The sequence below is a fragment of the Hevea brasiliensis genome, chromosome 15, assembly GCF_030052815.1.
Source record: "Hevea brasiliensis isolate MT/VB/25A 57/8 chromosome 15, ASM3005281v1, whole genome shotgun sequence".
NCBI lineage: Eukaryota > Viridiplantae > Streptophyta > Magnoliopsida > Malpighiales > Euphorbiaceae > Hevea > Hevea brasiliensis.
Window position 1 is genome coordinate 72,007,545 of NC_079507.1, and position 26,806 is coordinate 72,034,350.

The 26,806-nt window shown below is 29.8% G+C and overlaps 3 protein-coding genes across 3 annotated transcripts; 2 read left to right on the forward strand and 1 right to left on the reverse strand.

Moving 5' to 3' along the window:
• Nucleotides 1–7,139: 7,139 nt before the first annotated feature.
• On the forward strand, nt 7,140–10,930 carry LOC110635434 (calmodulin calcium-dependent NAD kinase). The gene is made up of 9 exons (XM_058136091.1): nt 7,140–7,290; nt 7,390–7,563; nt 7,655–7,878; nt 7,980–8,041; nt 9,060–9,272; nt 9,361–9,484; nt 9,560–9,864; nt 9,962–10,106; nt 10,510–10,930. The coding sequence occupies exons 1-9, from the start codon at nt 7,281–7,283 to the stop codon at nt 10,759–10,761; spliced, it is 1,509 nt and encodes a 502-aa protein (XP_057992074.1). The 5' UTR covers nt 7,140–7,280; the 3' UTR covers nt 10,762–10,930.
• LOC110635435 (histone H1) lies at nt 10,901–11,852 on the reverse strand. Its single transcript, XM_021784768.2, has 2 exons — nt 11,632–11,852; nt 10,901–11,535 (listed from the first exon to the last, which is right to left on the reverse strand). Exons 1-2 carry the CDS (start codon nt 11,740–11,742, stop codon nt 11,041–11,043), a joined length of 606 nt encoding a protein of 201 aa, XP_021640460.2. The 5' UTR covers nt 11,743–11,852; the 3' UTR covers nt 10,901–11,040.
• Nucleotides 11,853–23,953: 12,101 nt separating this feature from the next.
• On the forward strand, nt 23,954–26,473 carry LOC110635438 (40S ribosomal protein S15). Its single transcript, XM_021784772.2, has 4 exons — nt 23,954–24,120; nt 24,229–24,374; nt 24,470–24,527; nt 25,958–26,473. The coding sequence occupies exons 1-4, from the start codon at nt 24,118–24,120 to the stop codon at nt 26,204–26,206; spliced, it is 456 nt and encodes a 151-aa protein (XP_021640464.1). The 5' UTR covers nt 23,954–24,117; the 3' UTR covers nt 26,207–26,473.
• Nucleotides 26,474–26,806: the final 333 nt, after the last annotated feature.

The following is a 26,806-nucleotide window of genomic DNA, read 5'->3' on the forward strand; positions in this document are numbered from 1 at the left end:
TATATTATATTATTTTTAAAAAAAATACTATATCTAAATATAAATTTCTTTTATTAATTTACTATATTTTTTATAAAATAATTTTTTGACAAAAATGATTATCACTTATGATAATAAAATAAATATATTTTATAAAAATTAAAATTTAAAATATCTTCATTTTCTATTAATATAATAAATATTAAAAATACATATTATTTTTTAAAAGATAAACTCTATAATTTTAATATTATAACTTTAATTTTTTTTAATCATCTTTATATGTAGCTAAATTTTTGATGCAATCATATTTATAATTTATTTTTAAAATTTTATTTCTATATAAAAATATAGTTGAGAGATAATTTATACATAAAAATATAGATATTTAATTGAAATTTAAAAATAATTCTATTAAAATATATGAATAATCAAAATATTAGTTATAATTCCATTAGATATATAATTATAATGAAATAAAATATTTAAAAGTTTAAGAAATATTAAATAAAAATTTTATAAAAAATTAATAATTAAATGCATATTAATTAAAATAATAATTTTTGAGAATAATGAGTAATAACTTTTAAAAGAAATAATAAAAAAATAATGTAAATAAAAAAAGATTTAAGAGCATTTAGGTGAAATAAAAATACTTGATAAGTATTTGACATAAATTATATGTCTCATATGACATATTATATACAGATAAATAAATGATAATTATTTAAATAAAAATTTAATTTATAATTAAATATTATTTAATTAAAAACAATAGAAAAAAACATTCAAATTTAACTTTTATAACAGTAAAATATTTCTTATTAACTTAGGAGTTTCAATTAAATGGCCATAATAATAATAATAATAATAATAGGCATTAATTAAATTTAGAAAAGTGAAATAAAAAAATATTAAATTATTTATATAAAAAAATAATACATACTAATTATAAATAAGTCAAATCTCTATATTTTATTTTTATAAGTTTTTATATAGACTATACATTTTATCTCTCAAATTTTTTAACAAATATTTTATAACAAAAATAATAGAAATATAACAATGTAATAAAAATATTTATTAAACATATGAATTAATTTAAAATTAAATAATAATTAGTATAAAGGATATTATTTATGATTGATTATGATATCGCAAATTAATAGTCAATTTTTTTAAAACTAATAACCACCAATGACCTTATTATTATTATTATTATTATTATAGAAGGTAATATATAGCAAATAATGTTTTTGCATAAAATAATTATAAACAAATAATTTAAATAATTTTTAAATATTATATTTAATCATAAAGGTCTTAATTTTAAAAAATAAAATTTTAAAAAAATAATAATTTTAATCATAAATGTTAAAATAGTATTGTAAATAATAATGATAATTAAAAGATAAATAAAAAATTTAAATAATAATTCATATTTATAAAATAATATAAATAATTTTTTAATATTACATTTAACTACAAAATGTCTTAATTTAAAAAAAATTAAATTTTAAAAGAAATAATAACTAAAATAATAAATGTTAAGGTAATAATAATAATTAAAAGAGAAATTAGAAAATTTAAGAATAATTAGTGTAAATAATAATATTTATAAAATGTGACACGTGACAATCATTCAAGAAAAGTATTATATGTCATAACCTTAGAAATATTTCCTTACTCTTTATATATATATATATATATATATATATATATATATATATATATATATATATATATGTCATAACCTTAGAAATATTTCCTTACTCTTTATATATATATATATATATATATATATATATATATATATATATATATATATATATATCGGATATAAAATTAAAATTAAATGTTAAAATTATAAAAAATAAGGGTAACGAGGCGTAAGTAATTATTGTATCCCTGTTTGGGAAGAGGTGAGTTAGTAAAGGATAAGGGTAAGTAAGGGTAAAGCTTATCCTCCCTTACCCCTCAAATCCTATTTTTTTTTTACACCCCAAATTGGAGTATAAGCAGTGAGAGCTGAAAATTATTTTATTTTTTATTTTTCTATTGTATCCTTAATTTTTTATTAAAAATCCAATTATACCCATTAAAAATAAATCTAGCGTACCACTACAAATAAATATCTTCTCTCTCTAGTGACCATACATAGTTTCTCTGTTTTCAATCATTTGTTTTTAAATAATTTGCTGCAATTATTGTTGTAACACCCCTCACCCGACTACAGTGCAGCCGAGCAAGGCGTGCTACATTCGGTACTGAAGCACCCTATCTTGTCTTACTTTATTATTTTAATAATTTGATCTTGTTATATTTTTAAGATCAATTATTTTTTGATGGAAAAACCAACGGAGTTTTTCCTATTTTATTATCGTTTGACGTGTTATACTATTCACCTGTTTGAAAATTTCAATAATATTTTACAATAAAAATCTCATCAATTATTTTCATAACCATCTCATAATTCACATCTCATTCATATATCTCAATTTCATATTCATTTCCATGCATTATCTATATATTTCAAATCTGTCTTCAAATCCATACAATCTCATTCATACATAAATCACGTAAGTAAAATTTTCAAATTTCATTAATTTACATAATTTCATAATTTACATGATATATAAATTAATTACATATAAAAAAACTAATTAATTAATTTACATCGCATTCCTATTAATTACCTGTTCATAATATACATTACAATACAATATCTAAGAATTTTATACAAAATATAAAATATAATCTATATGGGCCCTATCTACATGCATTGCTGAGGAGGTGACAACCTTGAATACTTCAGACACTTCTGCAGATCAGAACTCCAAAATCTCTGTTTAATATTTTTATCTGGGCTTTACCTTCAGTACCTGCGCGAGAAAACAATTCCATCGCGCTAAGCATTGCTGCTTAGTGGTGCAATAATATAACAAGAAAATAATATACAAATAAAGATAGAAATCAAACATAATTCAAATAATTAAGATTTATTTATACTTCACATGCGGTTTCTAAAATTTAATATGTTTTATCCTAATTTAGTCTTCTTTGGAAATGTTTATTTTTTCAATGTACAGTAATAATGTACATAAAAAAATATCTAAAAATAATAAATTTATGCTTATATTATTATGTAAGCCACATTTGCAATATTTATGTATGTTATAATTTTCTTTGCTAATCTTTTAGCAACTCAATACTTGCTAGGTTGTCTCAGATTATCTCATAATAAGTAAATTTTAATATCGGTCCAGTTCATTTCGATTCTTTCTAATAAATAACTATTCTAATTTATTTTAGGTCATCTTACTCATTTATTTTATTTAATTTCTAATATTTTTAATTGCTAATATTCTTAACTTATTTCAATAAATTTCACTGCCCAAGTAACCTATGACAGGCTGACTAAACTGGATAACGGGTCGTTGGCACTGGACACCACGGTGTCTCGGGCCGTCATACCATGGGACGCAGAACGTCAACCACGTATGCAGTCAGTATGGCTAAAAAGTCATGATAACACATAATCAGGCATAAAAAGCCATGAATGTTGGCATAAAGCCATGAATGCGGGCATAAAGCCATGAATACGGGCACAAAGCCATGAATACAGGCATAAATCCTTTCGCAGTACTGCTAAAACAATACCCTATTGGCATGCCAAACTATCCAATCTGACACCCATGTCTAGGCAATACAAGGACACATAATATCATTAAATATTAATATATTGTGTTTTATGACTTTATTATTTCATGATAAATTTCATAATTTATACATTCATCATACTATTCATACATTTCTTACATCATTAATATTGATCACAATTCATAACAATGGTGTTCATATACCATTGTACTCAAAACATTATTCCTTTCTCTTATAAATAGAACTAATGTTTCATTTATATTTTCATATGATTCATTTATTCATTACAATATTTATATAAATTCATAATTCATACAAGGTGTTATTATCTTATTTGTAATGGAAACATAAATCCTAATGTAAACCTCATCCTATTTATATTCAATAATCCATCTAGTTTAATTTCATTTCATATTCAAGTGGTATTACTTATGTTTTATTAGACCTACTTGTAAGGGGAATACAAATCTTAATCATATACTCACATAACTTAAATGTTTATTAAGTCATTTAGGTAAATTACTATTTCTATTCCAAGTAATCCATGAATATTTCATGGATTCCAAATTTCATACCTTAATTTCCTCTACCAATTTAGTTATTATACTTTGTGTCTTTGTATTACTATTCACAATACTATTCACTCAAATTGTTGACTTTTTAATACATAATAAATTTATTGAACCTAAGTTCTCCAAGATACCACATTTTGCATTCAAAATTTGTTGGTATTGGTTGCCAATACCATTTCCAAGCTTAATGTTAATTGGACAGAATTTTCAGTTTTCATGCCTTGTTTTTACTGTTCCATTGGTCAATTTTGCAGTGGGAATTTGATAAACTGATCAACATGAAAGTTGTTTCTTATTTTGTCTAGTTGCATTTCCTTTTTTGAATCACTCTATTTGGAGTTTTGTAGCTCAAGTTATGGTCATTTTGCCATAACTGGCCGGATTGGACAGATTCCAAAATTCTGGGCAAAACTGGTTCTGTCAGATTTAGTAACCTAAGTTTGGTTGGCAATTTGACTAGTTTATGTTCATAATTTGGGTCAGGTTTCTTCATGAAAGTTGTTGGTCTATATCTCAGCTTATTTCTGGTAAAATTTCAGGTCAATTAGACCTTTCTACATTGAGTTATGGCCAAATGACCAAACACTGTTCATTTGGTCATTTTGCCCAGGCAGATTGCAGGTCACCCGGATTAGGACAAACTTTTGGTCCACTTGGTTTGGTTTTCTGGGCATGGTTTCTTCACCAAAGTTGTACAATTATGTGTCTAGTTTCATGTCCAATTAGCCTTGAACCAATTAGAGTAACATAGCTCAAGTTATGACCCTAGGAATATACTGGACTCAAGTCTAGTATTATGGCACAATGGGGGCAGCATACCACTTTTAATTTCAAAGCCACAATTACTTCCAATTTAGGGTCAAACTTCATCAAATGGTCACTAATTGACCATTAGAAATCCAATTAACCATTCAAACACAATATCTTCAATTTTCATACTAACCCTAATTGATCAAATCTCATTCTCATACAAACTCAAAAAAAATTCAACTTCATTAAACTCCAAGTCATATGTATACATTAATTGACATTAATATACAAACTTAATTGCAATTAAACCATCAAAACCCTAACCCTCTCTTGGCTGCCACAATTCATACATACTCCTACATAAGTGTTTTATTCAATTTCTTAACAATTTCTCATTCACCTGAACTTCCTAACATGGAATAAAAAGAAAAATGTAAGAGTTAGCACTAACCTTAGGAGGGCAGAATTTTCCCTTCAATTTCCTTCACTTTTTTTAGTTTTCTTGGCAGCCAAACACCTTCCCAAGTAGTGTAGACAAGTTTTAATGAAGGAGGTTTAGGATTTTATGGAGGGAAATCAATGAAAATTAAGAGATTTCCGGCAATGAGAAGAAAAAATGAGGAAGATGGCTGTTTGGGCTTGTTTTTATCTCATTTTTATCTCTTTATTTAATTTGTCAAATTGTGATTGGGTGGAGGCATGTTAATGACATCATGTGATGTCATAATTCTCAATTTCTTTCATTTTTCTTTTCTTTTCTTTTCTACTCATTTTCAATTCAATTTTTAACAATATTTATTCATATTTTAGATCATAATAATTATTTACTTAACTGGGCAAATCGGTCAAAAATCATTTCTAAAGACGAAATGACCAAAATGCCCTCCGTTTGGCTTAACAGACTAAAATTATCTGTACCGATTGAAAAATTTTTCTAAACCTTTTCTTGGCATTCTAATGTCATAGAACCCTCAGTGACTCTTCTCTAGAGTCTCAAAAATTATTTTATAATTTTTCCCTTGGGTTTAGGGCTCCTAGTTGCGAGAACCGCAACTTTCCACTGGGTTACCCATCGCTAGGGCACCGGCTCATTTAACTTGGTTGTATTTTATTTCTAAAATTTTTCCTAAATTTTTCTTATTAATATTTGAGTTATTTATGACTCCTCACTCTAGTCTAATTATTTTTCCAGACGTTCTAGCTGTCCGGACTGACACTGGTCATCAGAACAGTAGAATGTATGGAATTGCTACAGTGAGAATGTTACAATTGTACTTCAATTATTATTTTTTTATTTGTTCTTTCAATAGTTTGCTTCAATTATTATGCTTCAATTATCATTGTTTTTTCTAAATAATCTATTTTTTATTCAATCTTTATTCGATTTGCGCATTATTGTTTTGATCCATTAATTTTATGATTTATTTATATTGGACCATTATTATTTTTAAATTTAAGATTTATCATAATGAATTTACCATTTAATAAATTATCTAATAAAAAGTATATTTTTATACTTTTAATAATTATTTATCATTCTTTTACCTCTTTCAAAACATAAAGAATATACGTTACCTTTCCTTACATTTCCATTAATTCACCTCTTTCTAAACATGAAATTTTTTTTATTGTAACCCTCTTTACTCTTTCTCTTCCTTACCCTCTCTTATCCTTCTATTAATTATCCTTCCCTCACTCCATCCAAACAGAGCCTAAGAGGAAGAGGGAGAGAGCATAAAGTATAAGGACTGAGAGGATGAAAGGTAGAGAACAGAGAGATGCCATTACTGACAGCATATAGTGAAGGGACTGAGGATGCGATTTTAATGTCTGTCCATCACATGATGTGCACGCGATTTTTTTTTTACACATTTGGTCTTTAATGTGGATCTCTTTTTGCATTTTTTAATTATTAAGAATTTAACTGATCCAAAAAAGTTGAAAAGGGTTTAAGTGACTATTAAAGTATTTTACAAGGACTTAAAGGAACATTTTTACCTTCTTTTAATTTTATTTCAACAATCTTGCAGTAAAAGGAAGAGTCTTTTTTGTTAAACTGGAAAAAAGAATTAAGTCATTGATCAAGTTATTCGTCCCTCATAATTAAATAATATTGCTATTATTTTTTTTTTATTAAAATATGGTTTCAATTTAAATCGTGATGAAAGCTGTTGTGGAAATTGATATTCCATTGACCCACAAGTCCACTAGCATTTGCTACATAAAGGATAACCCTATTAATCTGATCGGTCCATTATCAAGAAAGCCAGCTTCAATTCAATTCTCAGTTGAAAAAAAAATCAATTCCCATCCAACAAGATGCAGCATGGTGAGCCTCGTTACCTTCTTTTCTCCTTTTCTTTCCCTTCCTGTGTCTCTCACAGGGCCATTTATTAAAGTAATATGGTTTCCTTACTCTCTTGTTCAGGTAATAATGACCCCGGAAAGGTCATCCTCACAGGGATCCTCTTTGCCTCCTTCTTGGGGCTTGTCACCGCCGCTGCTAAAGATAAAAGAGATGAAACAATAAGCATCATCCCAAAGCTAGAGAGAACAGGATCTGGCCGTGTTGGAAATCTTGAAAGATTCTCTCATTATGTTGGTGATTACACATGCTGCAGACTCGTTCTTTTTTTTTTTCCTTTCAAAAAGAGAGAGAAAAATAGTGTTACTGTTTTGATTGTGTGGTGCAGCTAGGCAACTGGGATTTGCAGATCCAAATGAGTGTCCACAGCTATGCAAATTGGCGTATGATTATTTGAGAAAATCTAAAGATTGTGAGGGTAACATCTATGAATTTTTTGCTAATGAAGCTGAGGCTGAGTCTCTGTACGTGAAGCTGATAGAAGAGTTTGAAAGATGCATCCTCAGTTACTTTGCCTTTCACTGGACTCAAGTCTCCCATTTGATCACTCAGGTACATACAATACCCACCCATTAATCAATTAAAAGCTAAAGCTCTCAAGTTTCTTATTTAAGTTCTGGTTTTCTTCTTTGATTGGCATGAACTAATGACAGGTGATCAATAATGAATCAGAGAAGAAGCCGAAGCTGAAAGATTTTGTAATGGCAGCCACAAGGTAAGGCTTCTCTGTAACCTGCAGTATACTTTTCTCTCTGATAATTATATCATCTATAGTGCTTAGCAAATTTAATATTGCATCCTTCTCGGTCACGCTGCCTCCTTTATCATTAATTTTTTGTCAATAGTAATATTATATTCCTTTTTTCTATGCCTTTTCGCAACTTGAAAATTTTTTTTTTTCTGTGTAGTATCCCCAGTTGGTTCTATATATGAGCTAGAGAATTACTAGAATTGTTTTATCAATTGTAATAGCATATATTGTACTTAAATTTTTGTAAGTATAATTAATATGGGTATAAACAACTGAATTGAACCGATTTTTGTAAGTATAATTGATATGAATATAACTAATTAAATTGAATCGAATTGAATTAATAATAAATTTTTAGTGATATTAAATTATTTTTGAGATTGTAAAATTTTAAGTCAATTATATTAAAAAGTATTTTTATTTTGTTAAAATTATTATAAAAAATTTACTTTTAATCAAAATAGTTGTAATCTCAGAAAAATTTTTGAATATTTAAAAATTTTTTTATCTAAATTTAATGCTCATAGATATAAATATATAAATATACGATCGATCTATTATATGTTGTATTTTTTAAATTTATAATAAATTAATCGTGGCAAAATAATCAAAGTCATTATTAGATGCGATGACATTAAATGATTTTTTTCTTTTTCTAGCTAGCGCACTAATCGAGTATCTTTTGATTTTATCAAAAATATCTTATCATCTAAGACTTTAGAGAAATTCTATTGCATTACAGAACATATATTTATGCTATTTTACTTTTTGACACTACATTATTCTAATATTTATGCCTTGTGGCCCCATAAGAAATTCAACTCTTTTTTTGACACCCACAGCCTTAATTCAAATAATTTATTTATTGTATTAGTGCTGATTTTGCAAGTGATTTCCTTAGTTAATACTAATTAAGCAAAGCTCTAATCTTAAGTAATTCAAAACCAAACATTTTATAATTTGTACCAGTTTGATTCGGTAGGAAACAAAGATTTGAAAGGGTGAATAAGGACTTAAAGGTAACGAGGGTCTTCTCTACGCTGGTGGAGGAGATGAAAGCAATCGGCAAGGGTGATTCACAAAGTTCTAATTTGATGGTGCCAGTCGCCCTTAGTGAGAGGAGTCCGGTACTGCTACTCGTGGGCGGTGGTATGGGGGCTGGCAAGAGCACTGTCATCAAAGACATTCTCAAGGAGTAATTATTAATTAATCCTCGGCTAAAACAACTCTTATGATGCATTTGTATTCACATGATTGATCTCATTAATTGAATAATTTGGCAGGTCATTCTGGTCGGGAGCAGCACCGGTAATCGTAGAGGCTGACGCATTTAAGGAATCGGATGTTATTTACAGAGCCATAAGCGCTATGGGTCATCACGATGACATGCTTCAAACAGCTGAATTGGTGCTGTAATCTCTCTTTCTCCTGATTATAACTTGTTAAAATTCACACTAAAAAAATCTTGTTTATATGGATTAGGTGCACCAATCATCAACTGATGCTGCATCATCTCTCCTAGTAACTGCATTGAACGAGGGTCGAGATGTGATCATGGATGGTACCCTCTCATGGGAGCCTTTTGTTGAGCAGACGATTGCAATGGCACGTAACGTGCACAAATACAGATATCGAATGGGAGTAGGATACAAAGTGGCTGCCGATGGAACCATTACTGAAAATTACTGGGAAAGAGAGGAAGATGAAATTCGGGAAAAGAAATCATATAGGATAGAGATGGTTGGTGTTATTTGTGATGCTTATCTTGCTGTTGCTAGAGGCATCAGGTGTGAATCTAAACATGTCATTTTCAATGGTTACGAATATATTTTACGGATAATCTAATTCAAATTGGAAAATTTTTTTTGTAAAAAAATTGAACAGGAGAGCTATAATTACTAGAAGAGCTGTGAGAGTTGGCTCACAGTTGAAGTCTCACCAGAGATTTGCAGCTGCATTTCGAAGATACTGCCAACTTGTTGACAGTGCCAGGCTATACTCCACCAATGCAGTAGGAGGACCACCTAGGGTATGATTTTTTTACTATGTTTTAATTCTTGAAGACTGTTATTTTCATGACGTAACGTACTTCTATGGACAATTTGCTCTTTTTTTTTTTTTCTCGTAAGCTCAATGAGCTTGAATTGCAGAAATGAGAATAGTCCATATCTTTTTTTCTTAATCTTATGTCTCATCCGCTTATTAAAAAGGAAGGAATCCTATGTCTCATCCAATAATATAATTTCTGGGAAGACATGGCCTGATTGGCTCTGTCTGTTAAAATTCTAATTACAAAGGCTTAGAGGTTGGCAACACATCACATATGACACATGGGCCTCTAATGTTATAAATTTCAACAAGAAGCCTAGCACTATTTTCTAGTTTATGCCACACTACAATGTACTCTCATTTTTGTTGGGTTTGAAATACAGCTGATTGCGAGGAAAGATGGAGATAACAAGCTGCTAATTGATCCAGAAGAAATCAAATGCTTGACAAATGTGAGCAATTTAAACTCTGATGCAGAATCTATCTACGAGCTCTACTCTGACCCAAGCCCAATCTACGAATCCGGCTCAGCTTGGAAAGAGGTCATCTTAGCCCCTTCAAGGTCTGCCATTCAATCAGAGCTCAAAACGTCAATTCAAAAGCTTGAAATGCCACCACCATCAACAAAGAGTTAGCTTGAAGAACCGATGGAGTCTTTCAGAATTTAGCCCCAAATTTTAACTTGTGATGTTTAATTTGGAGAACTGTGTGTGCTTATTCAACTGGACATGGTTTTTGCTATCTTCAAAAACGGGAACAAAATTACAGGAGAAATAGAGATCAAAGCGATTTCATTCAACTAAATTTAATTTTTTTTACTCAAATCTACATAGAAAAGCCTAACGGACTAACCAACCACCCCAAATTTACAAATTCTACGCACGAAAACCGCTCGACAAATACGCACGACTTCCCTACTTCTTCGCCTTCTTGACCGTCACTTTCTTGGCCGGTGATTTAATACTCTTTGGCTTTTTCGTTACTTTAACCGGCGTCTTCTTCTTAGAAACTGACCCCTTCTTTCCCGGCGATTTCGCTGCCGTAGATTTTGCGGCTTTCTTTCCTGGAGACTTCACGGCTGTAGTTTCCACCGCCTTCTTTGGCTTTGCCCCCGCTGCAGCCTTCTGCTTCCCTGCTACGCCCCTAGGCTTAGTGGGAGCCTCAGTCTTCTCCTTCGGCTTGGCCGATGCTTTAGCATCTGAGACAGAAGTAGCTTTAGGAGGAAGCTTAAAGGAGTTCTTAACTTTAACAAGCTTGCCATCAGCAACAAGTTTCTTCAGTTGAATAAGCAATAGCTTCTTGAAGTTAGCAGGCAAGTTAGGATTTTGCTTCCCTTCTATGAACTTGGCGATCGCGACCTGACTCGACCCGGTTCTCTCTTTCAACGCCACTATAGCCTCCTTTATCATCTATCACCAAAATTGTTTTAAAAGGAACAAAAGATAATAAGATCAAATCACGCACACCTACATACAATATAAAGAAAATAATCGAAATGTACATACCTCGCTGTAAGGAGGATAGGCTCTGGGTTTCTTAGGAGCAGAGGAAGTTTTCTTAGATTTTGGGTCCTTTGAAGCTTTGGCTTTCGCCTTCTCCGGAGCTTTGACGGCCATGATGGTGGCAGAAAATTGAAGGATAAAAGAAGTGATATTTCAGGGATTTGAAATTGGGAAATAGAGGGGAAAAGGAAATTTGGAAATGAGAGTGAGTTTTTGGGGGACAAAAATGAAGCGATATATAAAGGATCTGGAAATGGGAAAGTCGAGCTTTGATTGATGGAAATAGGTTTCACTCGGATCCTGAATTCGTGATCCGTGGGAGAAGGAATTCTCAGTGTGTGAACCGTTGGATTGGAAATTATCTGCGGTGAATGACGCTCTTCTTAAAGTGAAATTTAACATTTACCAAAAATTGAGATTGTTAGGGACGAGTATGCACGGATAGGGACCCACACGGGAGCTTTTGAATTTGAACCGTTGGATTGGGATTTCAAAGGTGGATGATGGTTTTAGCTCCTAGTAAGAAGAAAAGTAAAGCTCTATACGGTTTTTATAGTGATATATTAATAATGTATATTGACATTGAAAATTTAAAATATAAGTACCTTTTGAATAGTAATTTCAATGTGCTTTTTGAAAAATATTATGTAAATTACCATAATATCTATATTATGCATAAATAATTTATAATTTTTATTTTTTAATTTAATTTTTAATTATATTTTAAAAATATAAATTATTAATATTAAATTAATTTTAAATTAAAATTTTTTATTTAATTTAATTTAAATAAATTTTTATCTATTATAATAATAAATATTTAATTAATTTATAGTGTAATTAATTAAAATACCTAGTTAATTTTTTTATACATATATTAATAACGATTTTTATGATTATTTCATTTAAAATGTAATAAAAGTAATTTATTTAAAAAATAATTTAAATATCATAAAATTTTTATATTTTATCTCACAATTTATGTAAATTGATGTTTATTTTTTATAAATTATAAAAAATATATTAGATTAATAAAAAAATATTATTATTTTAAAAAATATAAATATAATATTTTTTATTAATATAACAAAAAAATAAATTACTAATAATAAATTGAATTATTTAATTTTAATAATAATTAAACTATATAACATTATTATTAATTAAAAATAACATTCTATGATATTATTTTTTAAAAAATATTATATCTAAGTATAAATTTCTTTTATTAATTTGATATATTTTTTATAAAATAATTATTTGACAAAAATGATTATCGCTTAACATAAATTTATGATAATAAAATAAATACATTTCATAAAAATTAAAATTTTAAAATATTGTTATTTTCTATTGTGGGAACCCAATATTTATCTATTTATTTATTTATTTATTTATTTTAATTATCTGACAATAATTTAAAATATTTATCTAGAAATAAAATAAAATAAAATAAAATAAAGAATATTTTACTGGATGACCTGTTTATATATATATATTATTTTTTCAAATTAAATATATATTTGTAATCTTAACAACACAATTCAATAATAACTCTTATCACATTATACACCTAATAGAACTCTTGAAATATATATACCATAATCATCTCTTCTGCTAAATTTTGCTCCAAAAACTTGTTTGTTACCTCATTTTTCTACTAAATACTCTCAACATGTATTTTCATCATCTTTTATTTATTGTTATATATGTACATATATATATAAATATATAAAAATTTACGATTTATAATCTGATGTGCGCAGAGAATCTCTAAATTTTTACTTCTGTATTCATCACCTTCGATTCTGTTTTCAAGGTAAAAATTCTCATTCTTTGTTCAATAATGGGTGAATTTGATTTTCCTTGATTTGTTACAACTACTCTAGAAATTCAATTTTTTTTTCCTCTTCTTTAATTATTGATATTGAATTGGGTTGATCATGAGTACTCTGAGATAATAACCTTGAATTTAGATTTTATATATATATATATATATATATATATATATATATATATATATATATATATATATTATTTTATTTTATTATTATTTAATATTTCTCTTTTATATTTTAGGTGTGTAGGAGATTCAAATATTCAATCTGTCAGTTAAAATTGTCTCTCGTCCATTGAAAATAACCATTGTCTTAGAGGTTCCAGGTGAGTGGTAATTATAGTACATGATACCGTTTTAGTCCATTTTAAAATTTTTTAGCATTAAGTTTGTTATTAAATGAAATTTTAAATCAATATTTTAACAATTATTTTACATGTGATTTTCTAGGTTTTATTTTATTATTGAATTTTATTTCGATTTTGATTAAATAATTGATTTTGTCAACTATCTCTGCATTAGAGCAATTAGGATTCTGGGAATAAGCCTTTAATGTATTTATATTGATTGATATTTGACTATAAAATTTCCCAATGTGTTACACTGAATTGATTTGAGATTGATTTGATCTTATTGACTCTCTGAAATTATTGAAATAAACTATTTGAATTACACTATTAGTTGTTATTTGCTATTTGAAATTTTTTTGTTGATTTTGATTGATTTGTACAAATTGATTTTCTGTTTTGAATTGGTACCTGTGTCTAGTATCTGTATCTGTTATTTGGCCCCACCGTGTGGACTATCATGGTATTAGGTTGCATTATTGAGTCATGCATCATTGCAATTTATGATTTGTATTAGTATCATATGCATTAATATCTGTGAAGGATGAGGAAGGTATCTAATATCTGGTAGGGCGCTTACCATCTGGCCTTTGGTGATGTGGGGTATTATCACCCTAGACTGTACCATAAAATTTTATTGAATGAATTTCTTTTATATATATGTTTTATGAAATTATTTTATTAATGATTTTGATAGCATGAGTATGATTTTATTTGAATAGAAAATTTATTATGAAATTAATCAAGCGTCTGCTTGTTCCTGCTTCGTTGTGTGCTATAATTATCGTTCACTGAGCATTAGCTCAAACCATATTTTCTCTGTCTGTTATCTGTTTTAGATCAGTAGAATTTTGCAGCTGATTCAAATATTCAGTCCATTTTCTGGAGAGGGTCAATCTTTGATTTATTCTCATGGTATGCCCAAATTTATATTTCCTCGGGCTAATAATTAGTTTAGTTTATTGAACAGCTTAATTTTTTATTTGAAATACGTAGAGACTCCGCAGTTTACTTATGGGATATTTATGATATTTATTCAGTATTTTGTTTATTTAGATTTTATCGATTTTTGGGATTAGTAAGTGACAATATATTTATTTAAGATACTCTGATAAGGCTTACATGATTTAAGAATACTTAAATTATGCACCGGTCACAACACAAAATTTTGGGTCATGACAAAGTTGGTATCAGAGCCCAATTTAGGTCTAGTAAACTTGCGTAGCATAGGATCCTTAAGGTCTTTTCAGTTGATCATTGCTTTAGATATCTGCATCCTTCGTACTTTTTTACCTGTCTTAATTTGGCTCACATTTTCAGATTTAATGCTTGTTTATTAAAATGAATAGGGGCCTGGGTCTGTTAGACGTAAGAGGAGAACTAGGGCCAAGGGTCTTAATTGTGCAAACCTTGATCTAACAGGGGAGGTACCACCTCAAACTATTAATCAGACATCTGAACAGACGCCTATGGCTAAGACTGGGGCACAACCATTCTAATTAGCTACTGCAGCTCAAGCACCTAGAGCTGGTTAGGTTACTGTGACAGATCTGGCAGCGGGATTGCATGCAGTGAATCGTGCTGTTAATACTATAACTGAGTACCTTACAACTCAACCACAGCAACCAGTGGTTGGCTCTATTTCAGCACCATCTCAGGATAGGGCTCGATTCCTTGATCCTATAGACTTTCTCAAGCTAAAACCAAAGGAGTTCACTGGAGAGGATGCATTAGCTAATCCCTTAGATTTTCTAGATAACATGGAGAGGTGTTATGACACTATGGGTTGCAATAGTGCTAGGATGGTGATGTTGGCAGGAAATCAGCTTAAGGGAGTTGCTCGTGAGTGGTATGTCTCTAAGAAGAATGGGCGACCCGAAGGTTCTATCCTCTGGCCTGAGTTTCACTCTCTCTTCTTAGAGCGATTTCTCCCTCCTAGTGTTCAAGAGGCTAAGGCTTTGGAGTTTGAAACCTTGAAGCAAGGCAACATGACAGTTACAGAGTATGAGATGAAGTTTATCAAATTATCTCGCTTTGGTAAACACTTGATTCTAAATGAGGAGAGGAAGGCTCACAGGTTTAAAAGGGGCTTATGAGACAGGCTAATTAATCATGTAGCTCCTTTACGACTACCTAAATATGAGGAGGTGGTTGATCGGGCTAGACTGATGGAGATGTATGATGATGAACATTGGGCTCGTGAGCAGCACAAGCGGTTTAAGAAAGATAGTCAAGGTAATCAATTTAACTGAGGACAGAGTCATCAGGGTTCTTATCAGGATAATAAGCAGGGTTCTCAGTCTACAATTGGCAATAGGGCACATCAATCAGGAGTTGGTCAGGGACGTGAGCAGAGGACTCATGCAAGGAATGCTCAGTATAACCAGATTAGCACTGAGCCTATTACCACTCCTTGTCAGCGTCGTGGTAAGCCACATAAGGGCACTTGTCATTAGGTCACTAGAGCATGCTTTGGTTGTGGATAGCTGGGACACCATAGACAGGACTGTCCTACTAGTGAGACAACTCAGGGTGCCGTCAGCAAAGACATTCTCGCTCCCTCTTAGGTTCGGCCACAAAGATAGTGGTAGAAGTCAGGGTTTTGGTGGTCATAGTCAGGGTGGTAGAGGCTCTGGTGGTAGAGGATCTGCTCAAACTCAGGGACAGACATCTGGTGGTAGAGGTCAAGCTAGGGTTTTTGCTTTGACTCGGCAGGATGTTCAGGCATCTAATGCAGTAGTGATAGGTACACTTCCTATTTGCTCATTTGATGCTAGAGTACTGTTTGATACTGGTTCCAGTCATTCCTTTATTTCTCCATACTTTTCCATGAGATTTAGTACACCACCTATTTTGCTAGAGTATCCTTTATCTGTATCAACACCTATGGGGGATGCAATAGACACTAATATGGTGTATAGGGGATGTATAGTTCACATTAGAGATAGGGAATTAGCTGCAGATCTTGTTTCTTTGGATATGTTTAAGTTTGATGTGATTTTAGGTATGGATTGGTTAGCCACTCATCACATTTTATTGGATTGTCATAATAAAGTTGTACTCTTTAAAATTCATGGGGAGGCAGAATTTCAATTTCAGGGAGATCGCAATATAGCCTCTAGTAATCTTATCTCAGTAGTGAGTGCTAGACGATTATTGCGAAAGAAGTCTAAGGGGTATCTAGCTTATGTTAGAGATGTTCAGGTAGAAGGTGCAGGTTTGGAGAATATTGCAGTGGTTAAGGAGTTTCCTGATGTGTTTCCAGAAGATTTATCAGGTTTACCCCTGAAGCGAGAGGTAGAGTTTGGTATAGACTTAGTTCCTGGAACTGAGCCCATATAGCCCTTATCGTATGGCACCCGCAGAACTTAAAGAGTTAAAGGAGCAGCTACAGGACCTACTAGATAAGGGGTTTGTTCACCCTAGTGTTTCTCCATGGGGTGCTCCTGTGTTATTTGTACTGAAAAAAGGATGGGTCTTTGAGAATGTGCATTGATTATAGGCAATTGAATAAAGTGACTGTGCGTAATAAGTATCCTCTTCCACACATAGATGACCTGTTTGACAAACTTCAAGGTATAAAATATTTTTCCAAGATTGATCTTCAATCTGGGTATCATCAATTGAGGGTCAAGAAAGAAAACATACTCAAGACGGCCTTTAGGACTAGGTATGGACACTATGAATTTCTTGTAATGTCTTTTGGTCTTACCAATGCTCCAGCCGCTTTTATGGATCTCATGAATAGAGTTTTCAAGCCTTTCTTAGATCAATTTGTTATAGTATTCATCAATGACATTCTAGTGTACTCAAAGAGTAAAGAGGAGCATGAGCAGCATTTGCGAATTGTCCTTCAGATCTTATGGGAACACAAGCTATATGCCAAGTTCTCAAAATGTGAGTTCTGGTTAGATAGTGTGGCTTTCCTAGGCCATATAGTATCTAAGGATGGGGTGTGTGTTGATAAAAAGAAAGATGAAGCAATGCTTTATTGGCCTAGACACACAACTGTGTCAGAGATTCGTAATTTCTTGGATTTAGCAGGGTATTATAGATGGTTTGTTCAAGACTTCTCTCGTATTGTAGCACATTTAACTAAGTTGACACAAAAGAATATGAAATTTTAGTGGTCTGAGGCTTGTGAAAAAAGTTTTCAGGAGCTTAAGACTCGTTTAACTACAGCACCAGTGTTAGCCCTTCCGTCTGGATCAGGGGGTTATACAGTGTATTGTGATGCTTCTAGGATTGGTTTAGGATGTGTTTTGATGCAACATAGACGGGTTATTTCATATGATTTTCGTCAATTGAAAAGGCACGAGCAGAATTATCCAACTCATGATTTGGAAATGGCTATAGTAATTTTTGCTTTGAAAATCTGGAGGCACTATCTGTATAGCGAGACTTGTGAAATCTTCACTGACCACAAAAGTCTCAAATACATCTTTGACCAACGTGATCTTAATCTTAGGCAAAGGAGATGGGTAAAATTGCTGAAGGATTATGATTACACCATACATTATCACCCTGAAAAAGCTAATGTGGTGGTTGATGCTCTAAGCAAGAAGTCTTCTGGTAGTTTAGCCCATATATCTACCAAGATGAGGCCTCTGATTGGTGAACTACATGAGTTGCTAGATCAGGCAGTAGAATTTGAAATCATATCTGGATCATTCTTAGCACATGAAGAGGGATGTTTAGACTTTATTGCTAAATGTTTGACTTTTCAACAGTTTAAGGCAGAACATCATAGACCATTTGGGTTACTTTAGCCGTTGCCTATTCCCGAGTGGAAGTGGGAGCACATTGCTATAGACTTTGTTGTGGGTCTACCTAGTACACCAGGTGGTTACAATGTAATCTGGGTGATAGTGGACAGATTGACAAAATGTGCTCATTTCCTTCCTGTGAAGACTACATATGACTTTGCTAAACTTGCACAGTTGTATATAAATAATATTGTTAGTCTTTATGGAGTTCCAGTTTCTATTGTCTCTGATCGCGGTATTCAGTTTACTTCTCGATTTTGAAAGAAATTCCAAGAAGCTTTAGGAACACGAGTAGACTTTAGTACTGCTTTTCACCCTCAGACGGATGTACAGTCAGAAAGGACCATACAGACATTAGAGGACATGCTTCGTGCATGCGTTATGGATTTTGGTGGCTGTTGGGATCATCATTTGCCTTTAGTGGAGTTTGCTTATAATAACAGTTATCAGGCAAGTGTAGAAATGGCTCCATGTGAGGCATTATATGGTCAAAAGTGTAGGTCACCGATTTATTGGGATGAAGTTGAAGAAATAAGGCTTACTAGACTAGAGTTGATACGATTAACTTCAGAGAATGTTCGACTAATTTGTGATCGACTTTTGACTGCTCAAAGTCGACAGAGAAGTTATGCTGACCCTAAGCATAAAGATGTAGAGTTTATGGTTGGTGATCATGTATTTCTGAGAGTTTCACCTATGAAAGGAATCATGAGGTTTGGGAAGAAGGGGAAGCTTAGTCCTCGTTTTGTTGGTCCATTTGAAATTTTGGAGAGAATTGGAGCAGTTGCTTACCGTTTAGCCCTTCTGCCTGGTTTTGCACATGTACATCCAGTTTTTCATATCTCTATGCTTAAAAAGTGTGTACCAGATCTATCTCATGTTTTGCAACCTCAGACCATACAATTTATGGATGATATGTCATATGAGGAGCAACCAGTAAATATTTTAGATCGACAAATTAGGAAACTTCGATATAGGAAAGTGGCTTTGGTCAAAGTCTTGTAGCATAATCACACAAGTAGTGAGGCCACATGGGAGGCAAAATCTGAAATGCAAGCCAAATATCCCCACTTATTTGATTCTTCAGGTTATAATTTTGTCTGTTTAAATTCGATAACTGAATTTCTTTTAAGGGGGGAAGTATGTAGGAACTCAATATTTATCTATTTATTTATTTTAATTATCTAACAATAATTTAAAATATTTATCTAGAAATAAAATAAAATAAAATAAAATAAAAAATATTTTATTGGATGGCCTGTTTATTTATTTATTTATATATATATATTATTTTTTGAAATTAAGTATATATCTGTAATCTGAACAACCTAATTCAATAATAACTCTTATCCCATTCTACACCTAATAGAACTCTTGACATATATATACCTTAATCATCTATTCTGTTAAACTTTGCTCTCAAAACCTGTTTGTCACCTCTATTTTCTACCAAATACTCTCAATAGGTATTTTCATTATCTTTTATTTATTGTTATATATGTACATATATATATATATATATATAAATTTACGATTTTATAATCTGATGTGCACAGAGAATCCCTAAATTTTTACTTCTCTATTCATCATATTCGATTCTGTTTTCAAGGTAAAAATTCTCATTCTTTGTTCAATAATTAGTGAATTTGATTTTATTTTCTTTCCTTGATTTGTTAAAACTACTCTAGAAATTCATTTTTTTTTTCTCTTATTTAATCATTGATATTGAATTTGGTTGATCATGAGTACTGTGAGATAATAACCTTGAAATTAGATATATATATATATATATATATATATATATATATATATATATATATATATATATTATTTTATTTTATTTTATTTTATTGTTATTTAATATTTCTCTTTTATATTTTGGGTGTGTAAGAGATTCAAATATTCAATCTGTCAGTTGAAATTGTCTCTCGTCCATTGAAAATAACCATTCTCTTAGAGGTTTCAGGTGAGTGGTAATTATAGTACATGACACTGTTTTAATCCCTTTTAAAATTTCTTAGCATTAAATTTGTTATTAAATGAAATTTTAAATCAATATTTTAACAATTATTTTACATGTGATTTTCTAGGTTTTATTTTATTATTGAATTTTATTTCGATTTTGATTAAATAATTGATTTTGTCAACTATCTCTGCATTAGAGCCATTAGGATTTTGGGAATAGGCTTTTAATATATTTATATTGATTGATATTTGACTATAAAATTTACCGATGTGTTACACTGAATTGATTTGATATTGATTTGATCTTATTGACTCTCTGAAATTATTGAAATAAACTATTAGAATTGCACTATCAGTTATTATTTACTATTTGAAATTTTTTTGTTGATTTTGATTGATTTGTACAAATTGATTTTCTGTTTTGAATTGGTACTTGTGCCTAGTATCTGTATCTGTTATCACGGTATTAGGTTACATTATTGAGTCATGTATCATTACAATTTATGATTTGTATTAGTATCATATGCATTGATATCTGTGAAGGAGGAGAAAGGTATCTAATATCTGGTAGCGCTCTTACTATCTGGCATTTAGTGATATGGGGTATCATCACTCCGGTGTACTATACCATCAAATTTTATTGAATGAATTTCTTTTATATATATGTTTTATGAAATTATTTTATTAATGATTTTGATAGCATAAGCATGATTTTATTTGAATATAAAATTTATTATGAAATTAATCAAGCGTCTGCTTGTTCCTGCTTCGTTGTGTGCTATAATTATCATTCATTGAGCATTAGCTCAAACCACGTTTTTTCTGTCTGTTATCTATTTCAGATTAGTAGAATTCTGCAGCTGATTTAAATATTCAGTTTATTTTATGGAGATGGTCAATATTTGATTTGTTCTCATGGTATACTCGAATTCATTTTTCCTCGGGCTAATAATTAGTTTAGTTTGTTGAACAGTTTAGGTTTTTATTTGAAATCTGTAGAGACTCCGCAGTTTACTTATGGGATATTTATGATGTTTATTCAGTATTTTGTTTATTTAGATTTTGTCGATTTTTGGGATTAGTAAGTGATAATATATTTATTTAAGATGCTCTGATAAAGCTTGCATGATTGAAAAATACTTAAATTATGCGCCGGTCACGACACAAAATTTTGGATTGTGACATCTATTAATATAATAAATATTAAAAATACATATTATTTTTTAAAAGACAAATTCTATAATTTTAATATTATAACTTTAATTTTTTTTAATCATCTTTATATGTACCTAAATTTTTGATGCAATCATATTTACAATTTATTTTTAAAATTCTATTTCTATATAAAAATAGAGTTGAGAGATAATTTATACATAAAAATATAGATATTTAATTAAAATTTAAAAATAATTCTATTAAAAATTAATAATCAAAATATATGAATAATCAAAATATTAGTTATAATTGCATTAGATATGTAATTATAATGAAATCAAATATTTAAAAGTTTAAGAAATATTAAATAATAAATTTATAAAAAAATTAATAATTAAATGCATATTAATTAAATAAATTTAAATAAATAAATTTTGAGAATGATAAGTAATAACTTTTGAAAGAAATAATAAAAAAATAATGTAAATAAAAAAAAATTGAGAGTATTTAGGTGAAATGAAAATACTCGATAAGTATTTGATGTGTATCATATGTCTCATATGACATACTATATACAGACAAATAAATGAAAACTATTTAAATAAAAATTAATTTATAATTAAATATTATTAATTAAAAAGGATAGTGAAAATATTCAAATTCAATTTTTGTAACAGTAAAATATTTATTATTACCTTAGCAGTTTCAATTAAATGGCCATAATAATAATAATAATAATAAATTAAATTTAAAAAAGTGAAATAAAAAAAATATTAAATTATTAATATAAAAAATAATAAATACTAATTATAAATAAGTCAAATCTCTATATTTTATTTTTATAACTTTTTATATAGACTATAAATTTTACCTCTCAAATGTTTTAACAAAAATTTCATAACAAAAATAATAGAAAATATAACAATATAATAAAAATATTTATTAAACATGTGAAATAATTTTAAATTAATTAAAATTAAATAATAATTAGCATAAATAATAGTATTTATGATTGATTATGATATCACAAATTAATAATCAATTTTTTTTAAACTAATGACCGTCAATGGCCTTATTATTATTATTATTATTATAGAAGAGAATACATAGCAAATAATATTTTTACATAAAAGAATCATAAAAAAATCATTTAAATAATTTGTAAATATTATATTTAATCATAAAGGTCTTAATTTTAAAAAATAAAATTTAAAAAAAAATAATTTTAGTCATAAATATTAAAATAGTATTATAAATAATAATCATAATTAAAAGAGAAATAAAAAAATTAAATAATAATTAACATTTATAAAATAATATAAATAGTTTTTAATATTACATTTAACTATAAAAGGTCTTAATTTTTAAAAAATTAAATTTAAAAAAAAATAATAACTAAAATAATAAACGTTAATGTAATAATAATAATTAAAAGAGAAATTAAAAAATTTAATAATAATTAGTATAAAGAAAAATATTTATAAAACGTGAGATGTAACCATCTTTTCAATAGAAATACCTCATTACTTTATATATATATATATATATATATGGTTATAAAATTAAAATTAAAGGTTAAAATTATGGAAAATTAATATTATATAAATAGTATATGAAATTTAATAAATATCAATAAATTCAATTCAACTGGCTTTTTTTTTAAATTGCTATTAATAAATTTGACATATGTGGTAAAAGAAAAAAAATACTAGCAATAAATTTAATTTAATATTACCACTTGATTAAACTTAACAGTTTTAGAATCTTATTTGACAGTATAAGAGAAAATTTAATTGCTTTAAATATTATCACGTGACATAAATATAATAATTTTAAAATATTATATAGCAGTATCAGGAAAAATTATATAGAGGTAGATTTAAGAACAGTTTAAAGCCTAACGAAGCGAACATATTTAATAAATCTAATTTTATCATATCCAATTAATCAATATATAAACAGAAGGCATCCTAATTGGGTCATACTAGTGATCACATAATTTTATTTTCAAAATTATTAACAATTATAACATAATTTTATGAGAAAAATAATTATTTACCATTTTTCTTATATTAATGTATTTCCTTTGTCCTTAGAAATTTACAATAGATTTTCTTACTATTAACTTTAAACAAAAAGTCCAATTATTAATCGGACTGAGCTTGGCCCATGAAGTACAGAAAGAGAGGCCCAAGATTTCTAGAGGCCAAAAATGAATTAAGAAACTATACAGACCCTTATATGCAAAAATTGAATACTGGCTCATCTTAGGGCTCCGTGCTAAGACTCCTATCGGCTTTATAGCCACGACTTTGCTTCGCTGTCTAGTTCTTCTGCTTTAAAAAACCCTAGCGGCCAGAGATCACCGAGCTTATTCCTCCGGTTAGGGTTTTCTTATTCCAGTAAACAACAAGCAACAATGGTAATCCCCTCTCTCTCTCTCTCTCTCTCTCTCTCTCTATCTCTGAATCTCTCTTTATGTGTTTCCATTACGCTTCTATCAACGTTTTCCCTTTGTTTACATGTGTAGGCGGATGTGGAGACAGAGGTGGCTGCAGGACAGCCGAAGAAGAGAACGTTCAAGAAGTTTAGCTTCAGAGGTGTGGATTTGGATGCTCTCCTTGATATGTCCACTGATGAGCTTGTCAAGCTCTTCCATGCCCGTGCTCGGAGAAGGTCTTTCAAAATTTTGAATACACTTGTCTTTCGTAATGCATATTGTGTTGTGATTGCTGTTTTATCTTTAATATTTTTGAAAATGTATATTACAGATTCCAGAGGGGTCTGAAGAGGAAGCCCATGGCTCTGATCAAGAAGCTGCGCAAGGCGGTAATTATTATTGACCTTTTTCTTCATTTTATACTTGTTTAATTTATAAATTGCGACTTCTGATTGGATATTGGGGGGGTCTTAATCTCGTTTTTTGATTGAATGGATTTAAAAAGATTTAAAATTTGATAATGTGTGGGTTGTTTTCCATGTGTTATTTTTGTTATATTTGTGAATCAGTTTTTATTATTTTCATTTGTAATCCATCGACTCTTTCAGATGGGGAGCATCAGATTGGGATGTGTATGAGTATAATAACACATTTAAACAAAGAGTATTAACTGTGATTGTATTATAATGTTTACAATTTAAGCTTTTGGTTGTGTTTCTAGAAAAATGAGTGCTTGCTTCGGTGAAGATATACTTTACCTTTTAAATTTGCTCTTATTTTGTGATGTATTTTGTGAATATTAGGATGTCTTGGGGATGTATCATCCTCGTCTTTTATGATAGTCAATTTATTTGTATTTTGGATTGTTTGTTTGTGATATAAAAAGGGGTGCGAGTTCTGTTTTTGTGGATGGAAGGTGTAGTTGTAGGTAAAGTAGTTTTTGGCAGTTTATTCTGGGGATCATGTTAATTTGGATTATTATTATTATTATTATGGGAAGAGTTGAATATGATGGCCATATATTGTTGTGTTGCCTACAAATTTGTTTGATTGCCTACAAGGAATTGTTTCTGCTTTTGTTGGGTGGTTATTGAATGGATTTCCATGAAATAGGTATTCCTCTGTGTGTCACATGATTGCTAAAATGTGTTGGGCAGAATTAGTTTCTATCTAACGGCAGTGGCTTGTAGATCAAGTTGTTAATAGATGACTGGATTAGTAATTTCTTTACCGCTTAAGTCTTGACATGCAAACGAGTAGTCAGTTGATTGCTGATTTAGTGGCAAATTAATGTGTGTCGCTGATATGCTGTTGATTGTGTTTCTGGTGTATTGTCATATCTTATTGAATATTTTTATTAATCACAGTTTTGGGGGTTTGGGCAATAGTGTCAAGTGCACTTGAGTTATTTTGATCTTCTGATCTGGATTGCATCACAACTTGAGTACTTGTAATTAATTTTGAAGTCTTACATGAATCTGGCTTCTTGATTGTTTTCAGTGAATTCTTGTCTGTATGGCATGAGGAATATTTATGTATACCAATTTATACAATTTTAGGTAGTAGGAAATTGTACATTGGTGCAGAAAATTGAATTAATATACGGAACTTGGATGTTGCTTTCTTCTGTTTATGATAACTGAAGGGGGTTATATTTGATCTTGAGTAACTTTTAGTGGTGTAATAACTTTTATATGAATGAGATGTAACTCATTAATTCATAGAGTTTATTGTTTCACTGTTGTTCTCTCAACTATATTCCATCTTTGTCAGTGTGCATTAGCACTAAATAATGGTTTCTTTCTAATGTTTGGAGCAGAAAAGGGAGGCCCCACCTGGTGAGAAGCCAGAACCTGTTCGAACCCACCTACGTAATATGATTATTGTACCTGAGATGATTGGAAGCATCATTGGTGTGTACAATGGGAAGACCTTCAATCAAGTTGAAATCAAACCTGAAATGATCGGTCATTATTTGGCTGAGTTCTCAATCTCATACAAGCCTGTTAAGCATGGTAGACCTGGTATTGGTGCCACCCACTCATCTAGGTTCATTCCTCTCAAGTGAAATGTTTGGTTGCAGTTGGATGCTCTAGTTCCTTCCTATTTTGTGAAGACGCCTTTGTTGATCAAATTTTTGTCTATTTAAATTTGGCAATTTTAAGTCTTTAAACTCTTATTATAGAGATTTGGTCCCTACTTCTGGATTGAAGAGCTGTGTCTTGGTTTTTTTTATATGTTTATGGTAGTCTAAATACTTTACTGGATTTCTTAATTTTACACTCGTAATTTTGGCTAAAATTCTTTTGGATGATAAATATGTCCTTTTTCGTTACAGTGAACTCGTACTTAATATGATAATAATTTTAAATCTGTATTCCAATGAATACAATCCATTGTGTTGTGTGTGCTCTGTTGGGGAGAAATTGTTGATTAGATTGTGTTTAATTGCAAGTTTCTTAAGTCCTATCTAATGTAATTTGAGCATCGTTCTACTTCAATTGTAAATGACTAAAAGATGCAAAATTGCATTGCTGAAGGCCTTAGGATTACGCTTACAGGAAAACCCGGGGAAAATTTTAAAGTAATATTAAATGAAACGTGCCATTATTTGTACCTGCAAATCATAAATAAACAGCTATGTAGGAATTGTGATTTTCATATGTTT

Coding starts and splice junctions, on each gene's coding strand:
- LOC110635435 (XM_021784768.2), bottom strand. CDS start 11,742: ATGGCCGTCAAAGCTCCGGAGAAGGCGAAAGCCAAAGCTTCAAAGGAC. Junction 11,536..11,631: donor CCTATCCTCCTTACAGCGAG/GTATGTACATTT, acceptor TTTTGGTGATAG/ATGATAAAGGAGGCTATAGT.
- LOC110635434 (XM_058136091.1), top strand. Junction 7,564..7,654: donor AAGATTCTCTCATTATGTTG/GTGATTACACAT, acceptor TGTGTGGTGCAG/CTAGGCAACTGGGATTTGCA. Junction 10,107..10,509: donor CAGTAGGAGGACCACCTAGG/GTATGATTTTTT, acceptor TTTGAAATACAG/CTGATTGCGAGGAAAGATGG.
- LOC110635438 (XM_021784772.2), top strand. Junction 24,375..24,469: donor CATGCCCGTGCTCGGAGAAG/GTCTTTCAAAAT, acceptor TGTATATTACAG/ATTCCAGAGGGGTCTGAAGA. Junction 24,528..25,957: donor TCAAGAAGCTGCGCAAGGCG/GTAATTATTATT, acceptor TGTTTGGAGCAG/AAAAGGGAGGCCCCACCTGG.